The 25,916-nt window shown below is 35.9% G+C and overlaps 1 protein-coding gene across 2 annotated transcripts in view; it reads right to left on the bottom strand.

Annotated features, from left to right (window-relative positions):
* Positions 1-790: 790 nt before the first annotated feature.
* The window catches only part of txnrd2.2 (thioredoxin reductase 2, tandem duplicate 2), a 50,965-nt gene continuing 25,839 nt past the window's right edge, over positions 791-25,916 (bottom strand). For both annotated transcript variants that reach the window (XM_056457451.1, XM_056457450.1), the window contains exons 12-17: positions 18,159-18,295; positions 11,935-12,030; positions 9,037-9,129; positions 8,300-8,371; positions 6,508-6,605; positions 791-6,024 (exon numbers count right to left, since the gene is read on the bottom strand). In XM_056457451.1, the coding sequence (XP_056313426.1) occupies positions 5,901-6,024; positions 6,508-6,605; positions 8,300-8,371; positions 9,037-9,129; positions 11,935-12,030; positions 18,159-18,295 (620 nt within the window). In that variant the 3' untranslated portion in view covers positions 791-5,900. The remainder of the gene's footprint in view (positions 6,025-6,507; positions 6,606-8,299; positions 8,372-9,036; positions 9,130-11,934; positions 12,031-18,158; positions 18,296-25,916) is intronic.

The raw sequence follows: 25,916 nt of genomic DNA on the forward strand, positions 1-25,916 counted from the left end.
AATCAACTCATGTTCATTGAAAAGTTAGTAATAAACATTTATACACAAGTATTTATGTGTGTAAAGCATCTGTTTTGTGAGAAGTGCTTTTCATATGATATGTGCATGACCCATACAGCTTTATTGTAGACATTTCCTCGAGCGAGAATGACGTCGACTGAAACTTTCTGTCATACACCACGCCCAACAAAAGGGTACCCTTGTTAGTGGAAACGCAAGCCTGATAAAGGTGACCCGTACCAAACCGAACGGTACCGTACCGTACCAGTCAGTGGAAACGAGCCATTACTCTAGCTTGCAAATTATGTATTTAGTTGTGTTTTGTTACTTGTAACCGCGTGTACTGTATCAGGTTAACTCTTTATATTCTCATATCGCATGTAAAGCTACGTTGAAAACGCGATGCTTGCCGCTTTGTTTACAGATCGTCAGCTGTTCTTACACACATGCAACGGTCAAGTTTCAAAATAGTTCAGCTATTCTGGATATAACTGTGGTCGCAGATATAACGAAGGACGCGGGTGGTGAGGGAGGTGTCGCGGAGTTGTAACAGTCTGGCCATTCTCCTCTGTTTTATATATATAAACAAACTAAAATAAATAAGACTTTCCCCAGAAGTACAAAATTTAAGAGGAAATACTGTGAACATTTCCTTACTGTTAAATATCACTACAGGAAATGGTTAAAAAAAAACATGTCGAAATGCATGCATGTTTAAATGGTCCATTTGAAGGGTACGGCCTTTGCAGCGAGTCTGGTGTTGTGAGCAAATACAAACAGAAGACAAAAAGAGAAGAGAATCCTTCATTATTTTAATGGTGCAACTGTAAATTTGTATATTTCATCACACACATCTATAAATTACACCGTGCATGGCTTAATGCCAAATCAGGCTTCTCTTTTTACAGATATAAATATGACGCCAAGTGACATCAGACTCGCCCTCTCCACTTTTGGGTTTTAGTGCAAGTCATCATTAGCTGGGTCCTTGAAAACTGAACCCTGACCCGTGTGTGCGCTTGAGGGGATTGGAGCTGCTGTCTTAAGATGGCCTGCAGGTTGTGTGTCATTTTTATCAGCATTTAAAGAGATCTCTTAAAATGAAAATACAGTCATCACTTACTCGCCTTTAACTGGTTTCTTTCTTCAGCTGAACACAGTTATTCTGAACCATTGCATTCCATAGTATTCTCTTATGAATTTCAATGGCTACTGGTTTTCGAAATAGTTTTTGTGTTTAACAGAAGACTTCAAACAGGTTTGGAACAAATCATAAGTAAATGTTCATTAAGTCATTAAGATGATCAATGCTGATAAAGTGTAACTTATGAAAGATTAACATTTATAAATGTGCTCAAATATCAAAATGTCAATGTCAACATGGTCATAACATGAATAACTGTACACTTTAAAGAAACAAGCACCCGCATATTTATGTGTTGTGGTGCAGCTCCACCCACCAACTGTCTGTGTGTGTGTTTGTGTGTGTGGGTTGACACAGCCAAGCTGTTGGTGGTAGTGTGTTGGGGTCAGGGTTCTTCAGTCAGCACCCCGTCCCTGAGTCAAGCACACGAGACCCCCCCCCCATCCTTCCCATCAGCCCTAGGTACAAATAAACCTGGTAGCGCAGTGCTCCTCTCCGCGGCAGGCTGTCACTCCACTCTCAGGCTCATTAATCAGAGCCAGGGCAGATTAGACTTCAAACAAAAACAAACTCCAGCAGGAACGTTCTTCCACCACAAACGCTCACTTCCAAGTCCAAGCGGCATTCTCATGAAACTGAAGGAAATTTTACACAGTGCAAAGTATTTGTGTGAAACTATGCACATATGGGCATTTGACTGATTGAAGATGATGGTTAAAGAATCAGAAGTTACTCATGCTCATATTTCCTTACACGTACACTCAAAAAGAAAAAAGTTGCTTTATTTCAACCCAAATTTGGGTTAAATATGGAAAAAGCTAACGGTTGGGCCTTTGACTGTATTTAGTTTGGGGTGAATGTAAATATTTTATGATAAATATCAAAGTCAAAAATGTTTGGTTACCAATATTATTCAAAATATAGGTTTGATGCAGGATGAGTAAATAATGACAGAACCTGCATTTCTAAGTGAACTACCCCTTTCAAAATGGGACATAAGGCACTGAAATCTTGAGCAGTGTTTCTCAAGCTGATTACACATTTATTTTCCATGCAACTCGTAGAACTACACTCTAGAAATGTTGGGAACCGTTTGTTTTGTCTATATTTAATTTTAAACTAAGTAGCTAACTAGTTCAGGTGTTTAAGTTTAGCATATCTGTTGTTTCATAGAATTAAGTTTCACTGAGACTGAAATGACAAATATCAAGGTATTACTCATTATATTAACCAATTAAATAAAAATTCCACCCGTAAAATAAATTTGACCATCCTTTACTCAGTTCTTTTGTTCATCCAAACCTGTACCTCTAACAAATGCTCTCTTTTGTGGTACAATTATTCTGGTTGCTCTTTCCCATGCTACAGGGAATGGAACGCATGCAAAAAATAAAAATACAAGACAAAAGTAATCATCATATAATCACCTAATTAATTGCTAGTCTTCTTGATAGATTTGTGTATGGAAAAGAAAGAAATTTAAGCAGTTATTTCCTTGTTATGATATTAAAATCTCATAATTTGAGATCGAATTTGAGAAATAAATCTGTGCAATTTGATATAACCAAGATGACTTTAAAAAAAATGTTGAAAAAGTGGGCACCACTACATCTCTTGTGAACACAAAAATAGAGATAAATATAAAAATTATATATAAACAGTTGTATAGATAACCTTTATGATGCTTTTTGAATCATGAAACTCATTTAAGCAGCCTCTATTGAAATTAAATGGACAAAGAGCCACCAGTACAATTGATAATTGATCCTCTATCAGAGTTCTGATTACATGAGATTGAGTAAATGATGTAAAAATCTTCATTTTGGATGAACTAAGTACTCTTAAAAACACAAAATCTCCCATTCTACAAGTACTTGCATATACAGAGATTACATATCAATTTATTTCAGTAAGCTGCTTTTTATCTGCTTTGAAAGTGTACAGATCACAGATTTCCAGTCACAAAATGAATTAAACTTTTGGGAATTCCCGCAGTTTAACTCTACTCCAAGCATGCGGCAGGCCAAAGCTATTAGCCGAGTACACAAACAACAGATAAGCTAAACCTATGGAGCGATAAACGCCCAGTAAGTGTTCAATTAATCTTACCATTCTGCCAGTGATTAACGGTGACTTGAATTCGTAACGATTACACAGCCCAGAGATGTGCAATTCTCGCATTATGTGCATAAAAAGAAGCCAACACTGCCACCTTTAGGCAATCAGCGGTACTGACGCCTCACTTTCGGCTGAGCCCACGCAGTGACATCAGGGCAGGAGAGTATGTTATTATACTGCATACTCTCTGTGCACTGGGGAACCTCCTGAAGTCCAGGACTAAACAAGCGCTCACTCTGTCCACGACCTGGTTCTGGGTTTGAGTGACGCGCCGCTCACCGAGTGTTTGTCTACGTCCCTGGGAAATGGGGTGGTGTCAGTGTGGCGACTGGCCTATCCCATCCATCAGTGTCAGGAGCGGCGCATGACTAATGGACAGGAAGTACAGCCAGAGAAACAACAATATTTGCAGAATATATTTCAGAAACATTAGGCCCACTTTCTCCAACGGTGCTCATTTCAGCTAACTGTAATGGGGCTTTAATCCTGATTTATGGCCATGTTTATCTGTTAGCGGCGGCTCGTGTTGCTCTAACCTGCATCTGCGTTTAAATTCTGCAGAGCAAATATGAGGACCTTATTGGATTATCTTGACCTGCAGTGAAAAGCTCTTCTGAACTTGGGTTAAAATGCTAAATTGCACTGGCACAGTAATAAGGGACACACTTTTTAGTTTTTAGATTTGACATTGAGATGTGAAAAATGAAGACTTGCACTGGTTCTGTGGTTCAAAGGTCAAATACAAAGACTCTAAAGAGCTTTTAAATGGTTAATTGACTCCAAAGTGACACTTGTGTGATTATTTACTCATCCTTACTCATTAAGAAGTATATTTGAGATGTTCCTGTCTTGATTTAACTCTTTTCAGCCAAGACGTTATACATTTTATAAAAAGATGTCAAAAATATATGTATATTTATTTAGTGGTTTAAAAAAAGACTTCTGTAGAGATGACTAGCTTTAAATGATGGAAAGATGTACATTTTTATTCACATATTAATATTGATCAGCAAACAATATTGAGAACATTTAGGTTTTGTCAAGAAGATCAAACAAACCAGCTTTATGCTTGAGAATTAATCTGCATTCTTAACTGTCATGAGGCAGGTTTGAGTTTCCACAGGAACCAATGAGGTTTATTTATTCGCATTTTATATTTATGTAAAAATAAAATATTTACATAAATCTGATTTTTTTTTTTATGAAATCTGTTCATTATAAAGTCATTTTGTTTCCTCAGAAGACTTGGATTACACCACTCAAATCATGTACATTTATTTCTTTACACATTTTTGGGGTGAACAGACTTTAATGTAGTTTTACTAAAATATCAGCATTATTATTTAGAACGTTTAGATTTGGTCATGTTTGCGTTTCCACAGGAACCAATGAGGTTTATTTATTTGCATTTTATATTTGCTGATTAATGTCTATGAGCAAATAAAATAAAATATTAACATAAATCTGACCTTTAAATTAAATTTGTTCCTTATATAGTGATTTTGTTTCTTCAAAAGACTTGGATTAAACCACTCAAATCATGTACGTTTATTTCTTTACACATTTCTGGGGTGAACAGACTTTAATTCAATGCAATTTGGCTAAAACATCATCATTTTATTTAGAAGATTTAGATTTGGTCATGTTTGCGTTTCCACAAGATCCAATGGGGTTTATTTATTTGCGTTTTATGTTTGCTGATCAATGATTATAAGCAAATAAAATGAAATATTTACATAAATCTGATCTTTAAATTAAATCTGTTGATTATATAAAGCGAGTTTGTCTCTTCAAAAGACTTGGATTAAACCACTCAAATCATGTACATTTATTTGATAATTTCTTTATGCAGTTTTGGGGTGAACAGACTTAAATTTTATGTAATTTGACTAAAATATCCTCATTTTTATTTGGAACATTTACATTTGGTCATGTTTGCGTTTCCACAGGAACCAATGAGGTTTATTTTTTGCCTTTTATATTTGCTGATCAATATAGATAAGCAAATAAAATGAAACATTTACATAAGTCTAATATTCAAATTAAATCTGTTCATTGTATAAAGTGATTTTGTCTCTTCAAAAGACTTGGACTGAACTGCTCAAATCACGTCCATTAATTTTAGCATTTCTTTACACATTTCTGCAGTGAACAGACTTTATTTTAATGTAATTTGACTAAAATATCCTCATTTTTATTTAGAAGATTAAGATTTGGTCATTTTGCAGTTCTACAGGAACCAATGAGGTTTATTTATCTGCATTTTATCTTTGCTGATCAATTTTTATATGCAAATGAAAGCCTAAATTAAATCTGTTCCTTGTAAAAAGTGATTTTGTCTGGGTTAACTCTCTCAAATTGTGCAAATTATTTTATTATTTATAAAATTTGGAGTAAACAAACTTTAAACTAAAGACAGAAATTTCAGTAATTTGACTAAAATATCATAATTCTTGTTCCAAAGATGTTTTGCGAGTAAATTTATTTAGAACTTAAATTGTACATTAAACTAAACTTTTAAACCACCTGCCATAACCTGCTGTGTTTTTAGGAGTCGCTTCCTCCATAACTCACATTATCCCAACCCTCTGAACAGGTTCCCGTGTGCTTGTGATATCAGGAAAGGGGATGCTTAACCTCAGCAGCCTGTCACCGTAGCGTCAAGACCAGAACGTTTAGTGATGTTGAGTTTGGTGAGCTCTTCAGCACAGGTGGGGTGTATCCCAACTGTGTTCCTGAGGTGTTCGTAGGTAAGTCCACACCTGCAGACAGAAACACACAGAGCCTGTATTCATTCATCCACAGCTGTCCGAATGAACGCTGATTTGAATTTACATGCAAATGTGCATGTAATGAAACAGACACCTGGGGGACATCAGAACACATCAAATTAAATCAATGTAATCTGATTCCAGCCCAGCATCATGTGCAGGTTTAAGCCGCGGTCACACTGGACTTTTCATACGCACATGGATGCGCCAGAACAGAATTGCAAGCTCGCGTGACAGGTTTGGAGCTTGGTGAACTCTGAAATGTGAAATTGCATCACGTGACCGCTTGAGACCAATCGAAGATCAAAACATGACCTCTCTAGACAGAGATTTAAAATATGGAGCAATTGCCCACTTTTTTAAATGTCTAATTATCTTGTTTAATCCCGCCCCTTTTCGCAGCGTAGTACAACAGAAATTCGCATACTCAAAGTCTAGTGTGACCACGGCATTATAGAGATGTGTGGGACGTACTGGAAGCCCAAAGCAAAGCCCTGTGTGACTTCACCAGCATTTGGCCCGGTAAAATGCAGACCCAGCACACGCCGATCACCTTCTCGTAGACAAACCACCTGTGAAAAAAGAGCATATACAGAACACAGTTCAAGTCACAATTACTAGCCCTCCTTTGAACTGTTTTTTCTTTAATAAATATTTTACAAACAATGGTTAACAGAGCAAGGAATTTTTCAGAGTATTTTCTATAATATTTTTTCTTCTGGAGAAAGTCTTATTTGTTTTATTTTGGCTAGAATAAAAGCAGTTTTTTTTTCTTAAAGACTATTTTAAGGTCAAAAATATCAGTTCTCGTAAGCAATTTTTTTTTCGATTGTCTACAGAACAAACCATCATTATTTAAGAACTTGCCTAATTACCCTAACCTGCCTAGTTAACTTAATTAACCTACCTAATTAATGGTTAATAATTCAGGAGGGCTAATAATTCTGACTTCAACTGTATGTATTAATTTGCTAATAATTAAAGGGATAGCTCAATAATAATAAAAAAGTGGCTGTAAACCTTTACCTAAAGCCTAAACTTAACATAAACTGTAAATGTATCCCTTATTTCTGATTGGCTGGTTGTAATGTTGTTCCAGGATCAACATGGATGTTAATCCAGGAAATTGTCCTACTTGGTGAAATCAGGTTGGGGGGCTATAAACTTAATGTAAAAAACGTTAAAGGTGATATTTACAATATTTACATTTTTGGTGAACACTTGGTTTTCAGATTTTCTAATAGTTGTATATTGAAGAAAAATAGTCATATTCTAACAAACCACACATGAATGGAAAGCTAAATCATTCAGCCTTGAGGTGATATATAACTAAAACATAATAGTAACTGACTGGTTTTGTGGTCTTGTGTCAAATGTAACAGTTTTTTAGTAAACTGGAGTAATGGCTGCTGAAAATATAGAATGACAGGTAAGTGTCACAGGTAATTGAAATGATCTTAACTGTAACAAAGCAGTAAAACGCAAAGTTTTTTTTGTGATTACTGAACAGGAGGCAAGTAAAATGTATTTATATAGCAGATTAAACAAGCCATTCAAAGTGCTTAGAGTAAATAATGAATTACAATAAGATGGAGAGTGTAGGTTAAAAACCCAGATGGTGAAGGTCACAACAACAGTACTGCATAAGCTTTAGTCCCAGGGGTGGGGTGGGTTTTAGGGGTTAGACATTTCGTGTTCTTTGAAAAGTGTATTCTGGGTTTATAAGAAATTACTTAATTATTTTATTATTATTATTTTTATTTTTATTAATTTTTTTATTTATTATTATTATAATAATTATTAATTTTTTTATTTATTATTATTATAATTATTATTATTTATTATTGTTTTCTATGTGTGTGTAATTTAATTTGTTGATTTCTTTTTTGTAAAAAAAATAGGGATGTAATATTTGCTAACGCTATGCAATGCAATGCAATGCAATGAATATCTCAATAAAAAACTTCTAAAACAAACAAACAAACAAAATACTAAAGAGAACACAATTAAAATGCTAAAAGAGAAAAGATAAGCTTTCAATCTTGATTTGAAATAGTAATGGAAGGTGCAAGGTGTCAAGCTATTGGCAACTGGATTAGATGAGGGGCAGCGACTAAAAAAAAGCTCAGTCACCCTTAGATCTTAAACAGTGCAGCATAAAATATCTAGTGATTTTATTCATGCATCAACTGAAGCAGCACAGTCTATATTGCTTCAGAATTGTATTAGTTAAACCGATATTTAAAGAAAATATCATTTAAAATACCTTTATATAGCACTGAGTGGCATCTCTCTCAGCCACAGTGAACTCCAGTGGCTTGTAGAAAGCATGGTACACCTGTTAAACCAGACAACACAAGAAAACTGTGATGCGCCAACGCTGATGACATTTCCCGAATCATCATCAAGCACTTGAGCTCGTCATTTCAGGACAAGCGCTGCTACTGTTATGGTTTGCGTCTGTGTTTTGGTCTTAAACATTTTTGGGGTGCTGAAATCATGCATATTGACGATGTTGAAGAGCGAATGTTTTGACGTGCCAACACATGCTGCTCACAGCTGTCAGAGCCAATGAGATGTAGCATTTCTGATCATCTCTCATCAACCTCTAGAAGCATCAGTCAGCCCTCCTGCGCACCTGTCAATCAAACTGCAGGCACGCCCCTCTGTGAATGCTTTAGGCTTTAGAGCAATGCAGGTGTGTGAGGACTCAGTACATACACACGCACACACATATACATGAATACTGTAAGATATTTACAACAGCACACACAAATACTCAAATACTTATTATAAAACGTCAAAGTTTTTCAGATTTGCAATAGAATTAAATTACAGCATACATAATCCTGCTGCCTCATAATGCTGAGAATTCAGATAATGAAATATATTACTTGGTGTAAGATTTGTTTACTGAGATTAATATTATTATTATTACTATTATTATTATTATGCTTCTGCCGTTTAAAACTTTACAGCAATTTAAACAATTTTAAGTTTTACCTCAGTCTGGTCTTTTCCATATCTCCTTTCTGCCTCTTCTTCAGACAGACCTACACAGCCATATTCTAGTGGTGTAAACACTGTAGTAGCTACCTACACACACAAACAAAAAAAACACACACGCACAGAGAGAGAGAGAAGATGTACAAGCATACTAATCATCATACTGTAAAGAACTAGTATAAATGTGTGTGTGTGTGTGTGTGTGTGTGTGTTTATTTTAGCTTATTTTAATTAGTTTTACAGGAAAACGCAGAACTTAACATGTTTTACCAAAGTTAGTTATAATGCTAATTTGCATCTGCAGTGCCTTGGTAGGATGTTGTCGCGAAATTTACAATATTGAGTTACAAATAATACAACACACGCATACAATATCACATCATAGTCATCTTGTTTTTTGATTTTTCTTAAGCCAAACTTTACAGTAAGTATCACAGTAAGTATCACTTTAAAAATCTTTAATGTGGTACATTCTCTAATACAGTGGTTCTCAACTGGTTTGGCCATGGGATTCACATTTTTGCATGGTCATCAAGCTGTGACCCACATTTTTTGGGACTATAATATAATTTCAGGAATAATATTTAATTTGTATTTATTTGTTAACATACACAAGTAGTGACAGATAAATAATAAGAAAATCACCAAGACTTACAAATAAACAATATTTTATTGCTGTAATTCAACTAAACGTATGCACTTTTTGGCTCGTTTCCACTGACTGGTACGGTACGGTTCGCTTTGGTACGGGTCACCTTTATCAGGCTGGCAATTCCACTACCAAAGGTACCCTTTTGGTGGGCGTGGTGTATGACAGAAAGTTTCAGTCGACGTCAATCTCGCTCGAGGAAATGTCTACAATAAAGCAGTACGGGTCACTTACATATCATATGAGAGCACTTCTCAAAAAACAGATGCTTTACACACATAAATACTTGTGTAGAAATGTTTATTACTAACTTTTCAATGAACATGAGTTGATTATAACTGGCAAAACAGCCTACTGTAACGTCTGTAATTATATAAAATAACTAAATAAATGAACATATAGAAACACATACAGCCCCTTACAGTCTACTATATGTTACCAACTACAGAAGAACACACAGTAGACATTTCGTCCATATTTAGGTTAAAAAACAACCCAAAATATAGCCTACAGTCACAGTGTAAACCTCTCATCTGTGTCTGTAATCTTCAGCAGCACATGTAGCCTCTGTTAGAGAACAATTCTATCATTCTGAGTTCATAATAGTCCAAAAGGTGATTATAACAATAATAGTTAAACGAGGCAGTTTGTTTAGATCGACCATGGCTCATTATTATATGTATTAATAATTCCGCTATAATCTCTCGCTGTGTATTTTAAACATGGCGGGTTTTTTGTTTTCATTCTGGCTTGTTGCGTAAGCGAATGACGTATCTCTGTAAACCAATAGCGTTCAGCTGCGCGTGTGGCTCCGCCTTTTGGTACCCTTTCGAAAGGGTGCCAAAAAAGTGGTACGGTTCGGTACGCTTTTTGACAGTGGAAACGGCCATAAAAGCGTACCAAACCGAACCGTACCGAACCACTCAGTGGAAACGGGCCATTTGTGATGCCCTCAGCTCTTGGAGTCGTCTTTGAAAATAGCCCACAGGTTTGTCCTTGCAACCGGGATGTTTGGTTTCTAAATGTCGTTTTAATTCAGAAGGTTTCATGCTCTCTTGTGAGAGCACCTCACTACATATGACACACTGAGGGTTTTAAGCCTTTTTTGTCATCAATATATGTAAATCATATATAAATCATATATGTAAATTACATATTCGGGGTTGTACTTGCGCTTTGACATATTTGTTGCTATAATTAAATGAAATTTCACATGTCAAACGGTATGGTTGTCACGCGCGCATTTTTAAAATAAAAGTCCGGTAAAAGCAAAATATGTTAAAAATAAAACTTTTGTTGTTGTTTTTTTAAACACACTGAAAATGTTCCCCACCAGTTGAGAAACACTGCTCTAACATATGTACATGTCTGGGACATATTTTTGAGTTCAAAGGTAAATTCCATTTTGCGTGTGTGTGTGTGTGTGTGTGTGTGTGTGTGTGTGTGTGTGTGTGTGTGTGTATACAGGAGCACAATTAAACAAATAAAATGATTTCTAGATTGAAATTTAAAAATTCAATTCAATTCATGTTTATTTCTATAACGCTTTTACCAAATACTGTAGATTGTGTTAAAGCTGCATAGAAGTTCTAGTAAACTGAAACCGTGTCAGTCTAGTTTTCAGAGTTCAGTTCAGCGTGGTGATAAAATAATGTTTGTGAATATAATACTCCAATACCATAATAGTATCATTATACAGAAAATCTTAAGATGCCGTCACACCTGCAATATTTCTTGGGGCACTGCAATCTTTGTGTTACATAACATCAAGCTCTGTCTTTTGTTTTTTTTGTAAAGCAGAATTGAACATGTAATAAAATCTAACCATATGATCAATCCAGTGCACTTCATTGTAATTCGGCAGATTTAAAGTTAGGGTTCCTATAATTCATGCTGATTTTCTGTTGGTCACATGATTGTATCACATGACCTTTATGTGATACAAAATCACTGGTCAGACTTCACCAAACTTGAACTTTGGTTTGTAACACAGCAAACAAGCTTGCAATTTCTGTCTCCTGTAGTTGCATGCATATAAAAAAATGTGTACTGTGACAGGTGATTCAAAGGTCATGAAAAAAACAGACCTCACTTTCTTGACACAAAGCCTACTTTCTATTTTTTAACTTTCGATTTTTAGGGTGACGTACGTTTTTGACAGGTGTTATGTGATTTAGGATTTACCCCAAAAAGATAAAATAAAAAGGAAAGAGAAAGAAAGCATGTGTGTGCAACGATGAACTCACATTCTCGTAATTCATGAGCTCAGTGGAACGACCAGCCAGTCTGTGGGCCAGAAGTTTTCCAGCCTTAATGGCGGTGGGGGTCAACTCAGGACGACCCTGAAACAGAGCATGAGTTGGTTGTCAGAGAACATGTGCACATACAGTGTTGTTTTGCAAACTAAAACTATGAATTTTTTTTGTAATTATAATGCTTTCAAGTTAATAATACAAAATTTAAAATGAAAACTGCAAAAATAAAATTATTAGTAAATGATTTATAAATTTTTTTAAGGTGAAACGTCAATTAATACTACAATAGACTGATTAAAACTATAATAGACTCAACTACTAAACCTTAAACAAAAGCTAAAGAGAAATATCAATCAATCCGTAAGAAAATCACATAAAAAATACACAATTTAAAACTACAAATATAAAAACAAAAGGTAAATTATCAATAATGATTTATTACCTGTTTAAATGAAAACTGCAAAAATAAAATTATTAGTGAATGATTTATTAATTATTTTAAGGTGAAACGTCAATTAATACTATGATAGACTGATTAAAACTATAATAGACTCAATTACTAAACCTTAAACAGAAGCTAAAGAGAAATATCAATCAATCAATAAGACAAAATCATGTAAAAATACAAAATTCTAAATGAAAATTACAAAAATGAAAGTAAAGGCAAATTATTTGTGAATTATTTTAAGGCAAAATATCAATCAATACCATAATAGACTGATAGTTTCCACTTGAAAGAGTCTCGATTTCACAAATACAAAGAAATGGCAAGTAACAAGTGAGTTAAACATACAATTCTAAAGTGAATAACTCAAATAGTATTTCTTGCAAAAGGTCCTTTACTTTTTCAAAGGAAAAAAAGATCCATGTGTAAAAATTAGGGATGTCCAGATCCGATCACGTGATCAGAATTACCTCTCGATCAGGACTCGAATATATAAGTATATTTATATTCTTATATCTTAATTTATTTTCCCACTATTTTATAACACATCTATAGTTATACGGTGGCACAGAGTTAGACCTTTTTCATCACATCACACAGAAACAACAAGGTGTGCGGCATGACATTACTGTTGCAGAGACGCTATTGGTTAAATCTCAGCAAAGTAAAACACAGAAGCAGCTTGAAGCGGTAAGCGTGAGTATGTCTGCGGTCTGGAGGTTTTATAAAGTTGATGACGAGAACATTGTTATAGCAAACTGTGAGATATGTAAACTTGGGATTGCAAGAGGTGGAAAGGAAAAGGCTGCATTAACACACCTGATAAGGCACCTCAAAAACAAACACCCGCACAATGCAGCGAGTTTACCCAGGCAACCCAACCGAAGACGAGTCAGCTCATGCTGCAGGAGAGTTTGAAAAGGAGAAAAAAAAAGCCCTGTGACAGCGCAAAGGCACAGGACATCACAGCAAAGATAGCACATATAGCACAAATGATTGCAATGAGTGACCTGCCATTTGCCTTTGTAGAGAACCCTGGATTTCTTATGCTTGTGGAGCACGTAGAACCTCGATTAGATTTTTTATTTGATTTTTTAAATGTATTATTGCAGTATCGGATCGGGTTTCGGTATCGGTAGATCCTCAAAATTAAATGACTCGGACTCGAATGCAATTCTACATGCACAAAACCAGATCCAGAATAAAATGTAAAAAATTTAAATAAAACTGAATAAATAAATAAATAAATAAATAAATAAATAAATAAATAAAACTAATCAATTTAAAATAAAATAAAATAAAATAAAAACTTTTTGATGTCAAATTTGATGTTTGCATTTACTGGCTTACAATTATGACTGATTTATTTTCAATATAAATTATATTACATTATATATTAACTATATTAATATATAACAGTCCAAAAAATGTATATACAGTAAAACAGTCAAAAAAAGAATAGTATTTGCAAAACATTTAAAGCTGATTTACATTTACAGTTTCTGTAAACAGTCTGTGCTAATAACAGCACCAAACGTAACTGAAAACACTGTTTCCTGACAGGTTTTCCAAACAAACATACAATTAAATGTATGCATGTGTGTAGTTATGTATACAGTTGAAGTCATTTTCACAGTATGTCTGATATGTTTTCTTCTGGAGAAAATCTTAATTATTTCAGCTAGAATAAAAGCAGTTTTTATTTTTTATGGACCATTTTAAGGTCAAAATTATTAGCCCCTTTAAGCTATATTTTTTCGATAGTCTACAGAACAAACCATCGTTACACAATAACTTGCCTAATTAGCCTAACTTGTCTAGTTAATCTTATTAACCTAGTTAAGCCTTTAAATGTCACTTTAAGCTGTATCAACGTGTGTTGAAAAATATTATGTGCTGTCATCATGGCAAAGATAAAATAAATCAGTTATTATTAATGAGTTATTAAAATTATTATGTTTGGAAATGTGTTGAAAAAAATCTCTCTGTTAAACAGAAATTGGGGAAAAAAATTAACAGGAGGGCTGATAATTCTGACTTCAACTATATATATATATATATATATATATATATATATATATATATATATATATATATATATATATATATATATATATATATATATATATATATGTGTATATATGGTTCTCGAATTTGAGTAAGTATCAGAACTCACACAGCCTCTTCACCCTTATGTATTACTCTGCCTATATGTCCATCGGATCGAGTTTCGGTAGATACTCAAAATCAAATGACTCATACTCAAGGGCAAATAAAGCTGATCAGGACATCCCTAGTAAAAATAACATAAAAATAACCCTTGCATAGATATTCAATAGAAAATCCAGTCTAAAATGAATCATGCAAATCAGGCAGTGCACAACAACACAACTGAAAAACAAATATTCTTTATTTTAGTTATTCATTGCCTTGTTGTTAACTGTGCTTCTGTGTGTGATTAGCCCGATCAGACATTTCAGAGATTAGCATCATCTCAACATTACACAGTTGTCAGTCACGATGATGATTACACAGCGCAGAGGTGGACGGCTGCCAGTCAGCGCTGTGGAAAACATGCCTACAGTAACAACACAGGAACATGCAGCACCATGGGGCGAATTCTCATTCACTGACTAATGGCATCAGCAAGCAGTCGGATAACTTCTGTACATCCTGCTGTCCAAAAAACCGCCTCGGGTGTTTGGCTCAGGGAGAAAATGTGTGTGTGTGTGTGTGTGTGTGTTTACACCACCCAGACAGCTATATAGTAAATGCATTTCTTGGCAGTCTCCAGGTGCAGCTCAACATCTCGCTTTCTTTTTATTTAAAAAAAAAAAAGAGAATTGACACACTTTGAGAGTAAAAGGCACTTCTTCTGACTAGTTTTGTGGTGGTGCGTGTGTTTGCCAATGATCACACAGCTGCTGTGGATGACGGACGGCTGCGATATTTGATCCCGGCTGCCAGTTGTGTCGGGGATGTTACAGGGCAACAACCTTCCAGGAGAGCAACTGAACTGACAGACATAAATATGCTGTGGATGTGTTGCTTTCCAGCTGTGCCGCCTTCTTGCAGTTTGATCAAGGCTTGGGGGGTATAATCCAGGGGCAGATTATACTAGTTTAGGTGGAGGATTGTCATTTCACAGTTAATTCAACATTAGATTAAAAAATAAATCTAATGTTTTGTTTTGTTGTTGTTTTCGTTTACAAGATAATAAAAGGTCACGAAACACCAAAGCACAATTTTTGAGCTGTTGACAGTCATTTATGTGTCCCACTCTGCTAAAAACACTATTAGGACACATATGTTTCACAAAAAAAGTGAAAATTGGTTGTTTTTGCGTTACTTCGAGCAAATTCGTTCTTCCAGTTTGAAACTAAATTTTGAAGCTGCGTCACGCTGATTATATCCTTGCGTGTATTCCAGCGCGGAAAGTGGATGTCTGTACCTGCGAGTGCATCGTGACTTGTCTGAGTGTGCAGCATTAATTCATGAGAAAGACTTGGTTCAAACCAATCAGCGCGCTCTATTGTGAATGAGGTGTAACTTCATTAATATGCATGTTAGCTTCGAAGACTGTTTATACCTGTTACAGTGTTTAGACGGCAGAGAGACACCACGTTGTGTTGCCAAAACAAGTGAAAGAACAAGAATTATTTGGAGACACAGGTAGTCAGTGTTGTGTTCATAAATGTGCTGCAACAAAGGTTTTGTTTTCAATTCCTGCTATGAGAGCGCAGCTGGACTCACGTGTGGATTACAGTGCACGTGACATGCGACAGAAATACGATTGTACGGAACGTTTTTTTACCCGAGAGCTTTTTGTATCTGGAATGGTGAAATCCGGATTGCTGCTCGTCTCCTTTTAATAAAGATGTGCCTCCAGTTGTGTTGATTGTCCAGTCTCCACAGATTTGGTAAGTAAGCGATCAGTGGCCTTTGTTTGTTTATTCAGATGGCAGTTAGTTCATATCATCAGCAGTACTCTTTTAGTGTTTAAAGACAGACCTTATTAAGTTTACAGCACACTAATATCACTAAAATATTAGGGACTGAATAATCCGCTGTAAATGCTGCTCTCCGAGTGTAAACATGTAAACACCGCAATCAAACTATTACCGTCGTGTAGAATTTTCGCCGCATTCTTAGGGAGGGCATGCAGAAGGGCATACAGGAAATGTTCCTGAATGAAAGTGCCAAACTGCAGTTAAAGTCCACCATTTAATAATTTGGCAAATAATTCGATTACTGATGTTCATGTAAACAGTCACTGTCTTTCTCCCCTGCGTCTGTTTGTTTGTTTAGCCTCTGTGAAAATCAGCACGTGCCCAAAGAGAAACTCCCATTTTATGCAAATTTTTATGCACCTTCCCTTTTCCCCCTCCCGCGACACTCCCACCTAAACAGAGCTTAACACACCCACTTTCCTGACTTTTTCCAAACTAGAGGTGTGAAAACCCTTTAAATGTATACATTTAGCATTTTCAGCCACAGTTTTTGTCCTGGCTCTAGTTCAAATATCTAATAAAAATTCTTAAATCAAAAAGTTAGAGTTTTCAGAAGTACTAGGTCAAAATTAAGTGAGTTTTTCCTTAAAGCAAGCTAAATAATGTTTTTCGCTTTGAAATAAGATTGTTTTGCGTACCCCACTGGCAGATTATTTAGTTTTTCTTTTGGATTTTTAAATATTTGGATTAGACATAAGACAAAAAATAAGTAAGAAAAGCATTTTTTGCAGTTCGCAGTCGAACACTTGATATATAAACACTAACTTGTGACCGATACCAATCCGACCAATCACAGCTCTTGCACTACGCATCGGTATGCAGTGTAGTTATCATTTTTGAGAGTTGCGCATCAGGGTTTGCATCAGGCTACGGCGATATTTATGCGACTGTGTGATGGCTGTGCCATACCTGACTTGCGCATTTGACGCTGAAGTATAAATCTCTTATTTTAGATTAAATCCCCCAGAACCCCCTGGTATAATCATATACATTTTTACTTTTTCACAGAAGGAACTTTTTCTTACAACATCTCATCTTTCTCTAATGATGTGTTAATTTCTCTGACCACATGATCCAATCAACTCCTGATGGACAAAACCCAACCCTACATTTTTTTCTTAATCAGAAAGCCATTTTATTGTTACAAAGGTAAAGTAAAAACTATCTCACTTTGATTTTTGCTGACTAATATGCATTGTTATTGTGAATCATTAGACTGCTGTCTGGAATACTAGATTCTGATTGGTCAGTTTTAACATTAGAAGGTACGTTATTCTGATATGACAACTGCTAAATAACCCAGGCTCATTGAGGACCTTTGCATCACCTTGACCGGCAGCGAACACGTTCAAATACATAAACTTAAATCCACATTAATATTATGTAACTGCAAGTAAATTAGTATATGTTTTATCATTGCGTTTTTGACTGTTTGGCTCCATCTTGTGACTTGTGAATTTGCAGGTTAGTGTTTGCTCCATCAGCTGTTTTAGTTTCTGTCAGCATTTAATTAAAAAATCTATAAACTTAATGGCTCAGAACAAAGTTGTGTGTCAAATTTTTGTTTCGTGTCAAGTAGCCATGTAATAAGCAGACTAAAGTCGCAAAATAAAGCCCTTCAGTCCTTAACAACAGCCGATAAGCCTGTTGGACTTTAATCTGCGATAACAACATCCTGGATGTACTTAATCCCTCACATTAAGTTTAGTACAGTAAAACCTATTAGTACGTTTTTGAAGTCATTTATCCATCACACCTACCTCACCGATGTCTCCAATAGCAAAAATATTCGGCACAGACGTGGCTTCATCAGCAGCCACGATAATCTTCCCCGTTTCTTTGCTGATCTCCACGCCAACCTTCTCCAAATTAAGAGTCTTGGTTTCAGGGGCTCTGCCTAAAGTCAAAAACAGAAGAAAGCAATGACAGCTAGAGTGACATATGAGACATATTATGGAGGTTTGAGGCTGGAGTTTAATGCTCGGCCTGCTGGGAGAATATGGGGTGGCTTTACGCTTTAAGATTAGAGGGTAAAATCTTATCCAATGATTACAAAAGTAAACACAAGCACAGCTGGTTAGAAAGTGTCTGTGTGGTGGTCTGACAGAATCTGTAATGAGAAGACCTGGATGCATATCCCATCAGCCACCTGGGGCCCTGCAGTGTCATTTCTGTCACTTCCTATCTGAGGACTGAGAGAGGCTGTCAACGCTTGTCCATCTCCAGCCTCCTTCCCCCATTCACGGCGTCTCAGACACACAATCAAGACTAGGGTCCCAGTGCCTTCATAGGTATCACAATAAACAATGTTTGCAGCAGAAGCCAGAGGTAACCATGTAGATGCTATCAGCCTGCAAGAACAACAAACCTTAAGCCCCTTTTCCTGCCTCAAGCTTAGAAACAACTTCCTTCGGCTTCAATACAGCGAGACTTGAGTCACAGATACATGTATCTATTGATTACTCAAAGAAAGAGTGTGAGATGGTGAAACAATTCTACAGAGAAAATACAAAAAGCTAGACTAAAAAATAAAAATAAAATAAACAATATAAAATAAGCACTTTTTTACTTTATTGGCTAACAATTATGACTAACTGATTTTAAATAAAAATTATATTACATTAAATATTAACGATAAGAATATATAACGGTCCAAAAGAATTATATAGAGCATAACAGTAAAAAATAAATAAATAAACTATTAGAATTTGCAAAATATTTAAAGCTGATAGATATAGATGTATTTCTATATAGAGTCTGTGCTAAAAACAGGACCAAATGTAACTGAAAACACTGTTTCCTGACAGGTTTTCCAAACAAACACACAATTAAATGTATGTACTATATGCATGCATGCATGTATGCATGTATATACAGTTGAAGTCAGAATTATTAGCCCCCCTTTGAATTTTTCTTTTCTTTTTTAAATATTTGCCAAACGATGTTTAACAGAGCAATTAAATTTTCACAGTATGTCTGATAATATTTTTTCTGCTGGAGAAAGTCTTATTTCTTTTATTTCGGCTAGAATAAAAGCAGCTTTTAATTTTTTAAATCTTAAAATTTTAAATATTTTAAGGTCAAAGTTATTAGCCCTTTAAGCTATTTTTTTTTTGATAGTCTAGAGAACAAACTATCGTTATACAATAACTTGCCTAATTGCCCTATCCTGCCTAGTTAACCTAATTAACATAGTTAAGCCTTTAAAATGTCACTTTAAGCTGTATAGAAGTGTCTTGGAAAATATCTCATGAAATATTATTTACTGTCATCATGGCAAAGATAAAATAAACTAGTTCTTAGAAAAGAGTTATTAAAACTATTATGTTTAGAAATGTGTTGAAAAAATCTTCTCTCCATTAAACAGAAATTGGGGAAAAAATAAACAGGGGGGTTAATAATTCAGGGGGGGCAAATAATTCTGACTTCAACTGTATTTATACAACAGTTCTGTCTGGTTCTTGAATCTGAGTAATACCAGAACTCGTACATCCTCTTCATCCTTTGTGTATTACTCTGTCCACAGGCGTGACAAGCAGAGCACTACAGTTTGACAGATATTGCAGCTGTTGGGCAACATAATGTATTTTTGAGCCTTTTTTTAGGTGAGAATGTAGTTGTTTAGATTGCAACTATGCAGTTTATTTATAAGAATAGTGGCTACTTTTAATTTTCATAATTTCGGAGATTCAGCACGTTGGCCGACATCAGCCTGTCATACTGAGCAGAGCAAAGACGGCTGACATTTTGCCATAAGATGCCAACAGAGACTGCATAATAAGTCCTTAGGGGAGGAAAAACAGCATTTTTCCAGTGTTTGTTTCGAACTACAGCTAAACAAATCATTACAGAACATGTAAGTGACATTCTAAACCGATTTCTCTTTTTAGGATGTTGTAGTGCTGTATTTATACAATAGTAGTTAGGTAATTGGTAACGTTTGCTTTGCTTTGGCTTTTTTCTGGGTTAATTATTGTGGGTTAACCTCCCAATTGCAACAGAGAAATACTGGGAAATCTTTGTAGACTGATGGCATTTCATATCGTTCAGCCATATAATCTTAAAATGTGAGCAAAATCAACTGTTTTGTCATCAGTTTAGATATTACGCTAGAGTACGCAGTACGCTTTAGTGTGAGTGCAAAGCGTGCCTGAGCACGAAACTGAAGACGAGACATGACTTTTAGGGGACTGTTTCATATGTGTTTATTAATCATTCTTACTGTTTAATGAACGCAAACTCTCATGGTTTATTAAAGACGCAAACCCCTCAATGCACAACAGCTGCACCTTCAGCAAACCTCCTACTTCCTGCAGCACGAAAACTTTATGATTGTTTATGAGCGTCAAAAGTGGCTGATCTGTTTGGCGAAATATTTGACTGGGGTCACCGCATCCCAAACCACTAAAACGATATAACTAAAGAAATCTTCACTGTGCTGAGCGAGAGAGCGTACTGAACAGCGCATCATCGATGATGCAAGCGTGCCCAGGCTCGAATGTAATGTGAGTGCGGGCCATCGGGAGAGACGAGAGGGGGCACAAGTGTGCTTCGGCCCGGTTCCAGGCAACTGTACATAGTGTGAGTACGTCCTAAGGCATTCGGCCTGCGGCCTCTAGCCAACGCACGCCTGCCACCAGTGCCGATATACAGTACAGCCATATTGTACTGCTACTCGTGTGATATTGCTCATGTATGCAATGTATATATTTATTAAGTTCCACAATGTGACCTGTCTTAATTTAGTTTTAGAAACTGTACTGCAAAAACCTTATATAGACTTGGATAAACCAAATAAACCCAGAAAAAGAGTTAATAGAGTTAAGTCTCTGTAAAGAGTTAATATTAATGCTTTTTAAATTTAAAAAATGTGCTTCGTAGTAGGGATTATAGCGAATATTGCAAAAATGTTCCATCTATTGATGATTTTTAATACATAAATTTACATTTGTATCTTCGTATTAAACTTATTCTTCAATGCGGAAGTGCGCTCGTCTTTACGATTGTTTTAGAACTTCTGATTCAGTTGTCTATGGGAGAAATGACTAGAAATAACGGCAGAAAACAGTCAAACTACTTGCTCTACAAACAAGTGTTTACATGACCATACAGACAAAATAGAATAATATAATAAGAAAATGTCAGTTTGCAACATCAAGCAGCAGAGCGAGCCGTTTTTAATGTCTAAAAATGAATGGAAGTGAATGAGACTGGAAGTCTCGAGCCAAAAAGTTTCAAATTGCTGCGCCCACTCGTACATGGAGAATAAGGTGAATATAGCCTAGATGGCTGATAAAACATTAGCAGATGGTACTACAAGCCCAGTTAAGTAAACTTCAGGCCAAAAAAAGCACATTTAAAATCATACTATTTTTATATATATATTAAAATACACTGAAAATTTTAATTTGAGGTAAGTGGTTGCAAACAAATTTATATAGGCTTTTATATTGGCTTATTTTGAACAACTAATTAAGTTGATTATTACTAAATTGAATTTGTCTGTTTAAATTCAGTCCATATAAATTTTTTGCAACCACTTACTGTAAAATAATTTTAAAAAGCCAATAAATCATTTTATTTAGTGTAATACTAAAATGTAATGATCAGTTCCTTTAAAACTGTGCGATTCCCATTAGAAGCAGTTATAATTCCTATTACATAGTGAAAAACATTTCACTTATTTCTGTTTGTTTTAGAGGATGCTGTCTGAGAAGAGCCACAAGTTCAGAAGTCCACAAACTACAAGCTCTACCAGTGCCATCTAAAATGAAAGAAATCCTTTGTTTTACACCACATTCCATGAGCAACAAAGCCCTCAAGACAACCTTCACAGCCCATGAAAAAAAAACGTCCTTGACTTTGTGTGGGCTAAGAAAGCCTGATAATTGTGAGAATGTGTTTTATTGGTTCATCTGAGAAAAAACAAAGCAAAAAAAGAAAACAGGACTTGAAACGATGATTACTGTAAAGCGGGAAAAATACCAGTAACTGCGTCAAACTACAGCGGGGCATTCTTGCACTTCCTGTCTCTTTTTTTCTGTCTGATTTGGGCTCCTGGCATTGTGAAGGCTGGACACAACAACACAAGACTAAAGATAAGGACTACGGCTGAGAATTCAGACCCAGACCTCCTCTCTCTCTCTCTCTCTCTCTCTCTCTCTCACACACACACACACACACACATATACACACACAAACAGCTGGCTCTGATAATGCACAAGAACAAAGCCTGGAGTTAAACAAGACAGAAATCAAGGCCAACATGTTAATTAGCCACAACAATCTTCCTGGCAAGACTTTAAATGAGCCTTATCAGCTCAACAAGCGGGAGAGAAGAATGGATGAAACAATGAGGGAGAACTGAGCCGCCTTCCATTCCAGTCACACACCAGATCTGTGTGAAATCTGCAACTCTCCAGTCATTTTAATTAAATTTCACTGCACAGTAGTGAAAGAAAAAAAAACACAGCTCCTGGCACGTAAAAAAAAACGCATGACCTTAAATGACTTACACAGAAATAATGGCTAGGCTCAGACACAACAAATAATTAAAATCACTACTAAAATGATCAGAGTTTTCTTTCAAAAGACCAAAGTTATGATTGCTATGGTAAAATGGATTTATATAGATTTTAACCCTTATGTTGCGGTGCTGGACATTTTCTTCCACTATGGGGTGCTGTTGAGTCTTAATTTGGCCATAATTTTCTCAGTGTTTCAGCAAATGGAATGATTTTTTGCGTAACAAATTTAATTTTGACACATTTTGGGGAAAAAAAATCTTTGTTTTTTAAAAACTCAACAATACACCATGGGTACATTTTACCCTTTCATTATGTTGGCTGTTTTTGTCCCACTGATTTCCATTATATTGAATTTTTTTGATCGCAAAGCCATGACATCATATAATTATGCATTCTTGATTGTTGGTGGTTTTCCCTGTTGGGAAGAAGTAAAATTTCTCATTTTACTGAGTGTGTGAGAGAACTTTGCACACTTTCCTTGATACACCTGAGAAAATCAAAATAAGCACCTCAGCTCATGAAACTACATGGAGTAAACAAAAACATAGCAAGTGTATTTATGCACACACACTATAGAATTTGCTGTTATACTTAAACAAAACTCCATATAAAAGCCAGATTTTTTTTGCACATCTAAAGGGTTAATGGTGCCAACTGATAATCAACAGTAAAAATGACTAATTTTACCTCTTCCCAACAGGGAAAACCACCAACAATCAAGAAGAAGAGTTGGAAAATCTGAACTTCAGCGGACATTCGTGCCGTGTTAACCAGTCATGAGCTTGCTCTTGTAGGGGCGTGATTATGACATAGCCCCTGTTGGTGGTGTCCTGAGGGGAAATCCTCCTGCCAACACCGGACAACAGTTCATCAAACTGGGCTCGGCTCAGTCTGAAGCACCGCTGAAAGCCTCCAACATCCAGGTATAGTTTCTGGAGAAGTGGATGAACTCAAAGCTGGGAGCACCTCTGAAAGGATCTAGTGGACTCAGACACGGCGCCGAACGAATCTATGCTGTTTTTCAGCCTTCCTAAAGCACATAAAGCACAGCTACTCCCTCAATAAAATCCATGTTTGCCATTTAGCAACAAAGCTAGAGTCACCGAGCAGACAGAAGCCCTGCCCATGATGCGAATGCGCATCTACTGTGAAGTGAATTTGACGCATGAATAAAGCGAGGAAACTCAAAATGTTCACGCTTCTATTTACGAGCAGATAGCACGATTTATTCACGCATGCCAGGTCTGGTGTAAACACAGCATTACACTCTCACATAAATGCACTCAGCCACCTACTGCAAAGAGATATCAGCTTCTGACGCATAGTTCTAAAAATAAATTAAATAATTAATTGATAAATAAACAAATAAAAAATGAATAAACAAATGAACAAATTCATTAATAAATGAACACATTTAAATACTTTCATCATCTATGAATTGTTTAAAGGGCACATAGGTTACCCCTTTTTTCATATTTAATATAAGGGTTTTGTGTCCCCAGAATGTGTCTGTAAAGTTTCAGCTCAAAACACCCATCAGATTATTTATTATAGCTGTATGAAGTGTCTATATTATAGCTGGAAAAAAGGTTTTGCTGTTTTTTTGTACTGGGCCTTTAAGGCTAGTCCTCCCCGCCCACCGTTCCCACGTGCCAGTCAGCAACCGCCGCCCTCGGCTGCCTCAGGAAGCAGATCTCATGTAACGTGTGTGAGAAATACTACAGTAAGAACTTTAACAATCAGTATTTGATGCAGTTTTTGTGGAGTTGCAACAATGAGTCACACACAATGTCATTACAAAGTACACATAGCGCAGACACATACACACACACACACAAACGTAGCGCTGACATACACACACACACACACACACATAGCTCAGACACGCAGACACACACACACAGAGAGAGAGAGAGAGAGAGAGAGAGAGAGAGAGAGAGAGAGAGAGAGAGAGAGAGAGAGAGAGTTAAGCTTTGCACTCGTTTTGCACGCATATGTGACATGATACTGGTAATATCCACTGCTGTATGAATATCTGTTATGTTAATGTACAAAATAAACCTGATTTAACGTCCACAAACTGGGATTGAAGCGTCTTCCTTTATAATTGTTCTGAGACGCGGCTGTGATGATGAAGTAAAGCTGAAGTAAATCGCTGTAATTCATTACACACGTGCACTGTTTTAAAACATTTTAAATTTGTGAAACTCACTCTTGATCACGTTTGATGATGATTGATGATCCTAACGAACTGAACAGACCTTTTATTCTCGGCTGCTTTGCGCTCATCCTCTCTTGTTGATATGATTATACACGTGACTACCGGACATGTTAATACGTGCAGCTGTCAATCAATATTGGTGGGCGGGGGGATCGCTCTCCTACGTAAAGTTGCGGTCGATCTGAAAACCGTTCCAATTGGTCCACCGTTTTTATGTTGTTAAATTTAAAAAAAAAAAGGACTGGGTGTGTTTATTTCACCCCAATATGACAGTTTATACACTATACTTACACACATTTCTGTCCAAACAGCTTGAAAAGTAGATTTTTCACCATAGGTGCCCTTTAAGTTTAGTTTTGTTATTTGACAAATAAGATATTCAAATTTCACAAGAAACGTGCAACTTCATGCATGAGGAAAAAAAAACACTTTCTAACTCATAATTGATTATTTTTCCACAAATCTTAAATTGAGTAAGATAAAAAAAAAATCACAATTCAATTCATCTTTATTTATAGCGCTTTTACAATGTAGATTGTGTCAAAGCAGCTTAACATAGAAGTTAAATTGAAACTGTGTCAGTCCAGTTTTGAGAGTTGCTGTCTGTCCCAACTTAGTAAATAATCCGCAGCAGGTTTCTTTTTGTTTTGCATGTTTAGTAGCCATTGACTTGGTATTTCTGAATCACTAATTATCACTATTGAGTTTCATCTGAAAATGATTCCACTGAGGAATAAATTCCCTTTTGATGGAATGAGGGTGAATAAGCT

This window comes from Danio aesculapii, chromosome 5 (assembly GCF_903798145.1).
Source record: "Danio aesculapii chromosome 5, fDanAes4.1, whole genome shotgun sequence".
Lineage (NCBI taxonomy): Eukaryota > Metazoa > Chordata > Actinopteri > Cypriniformes > Danionidae > Danio > Danio aesculapii.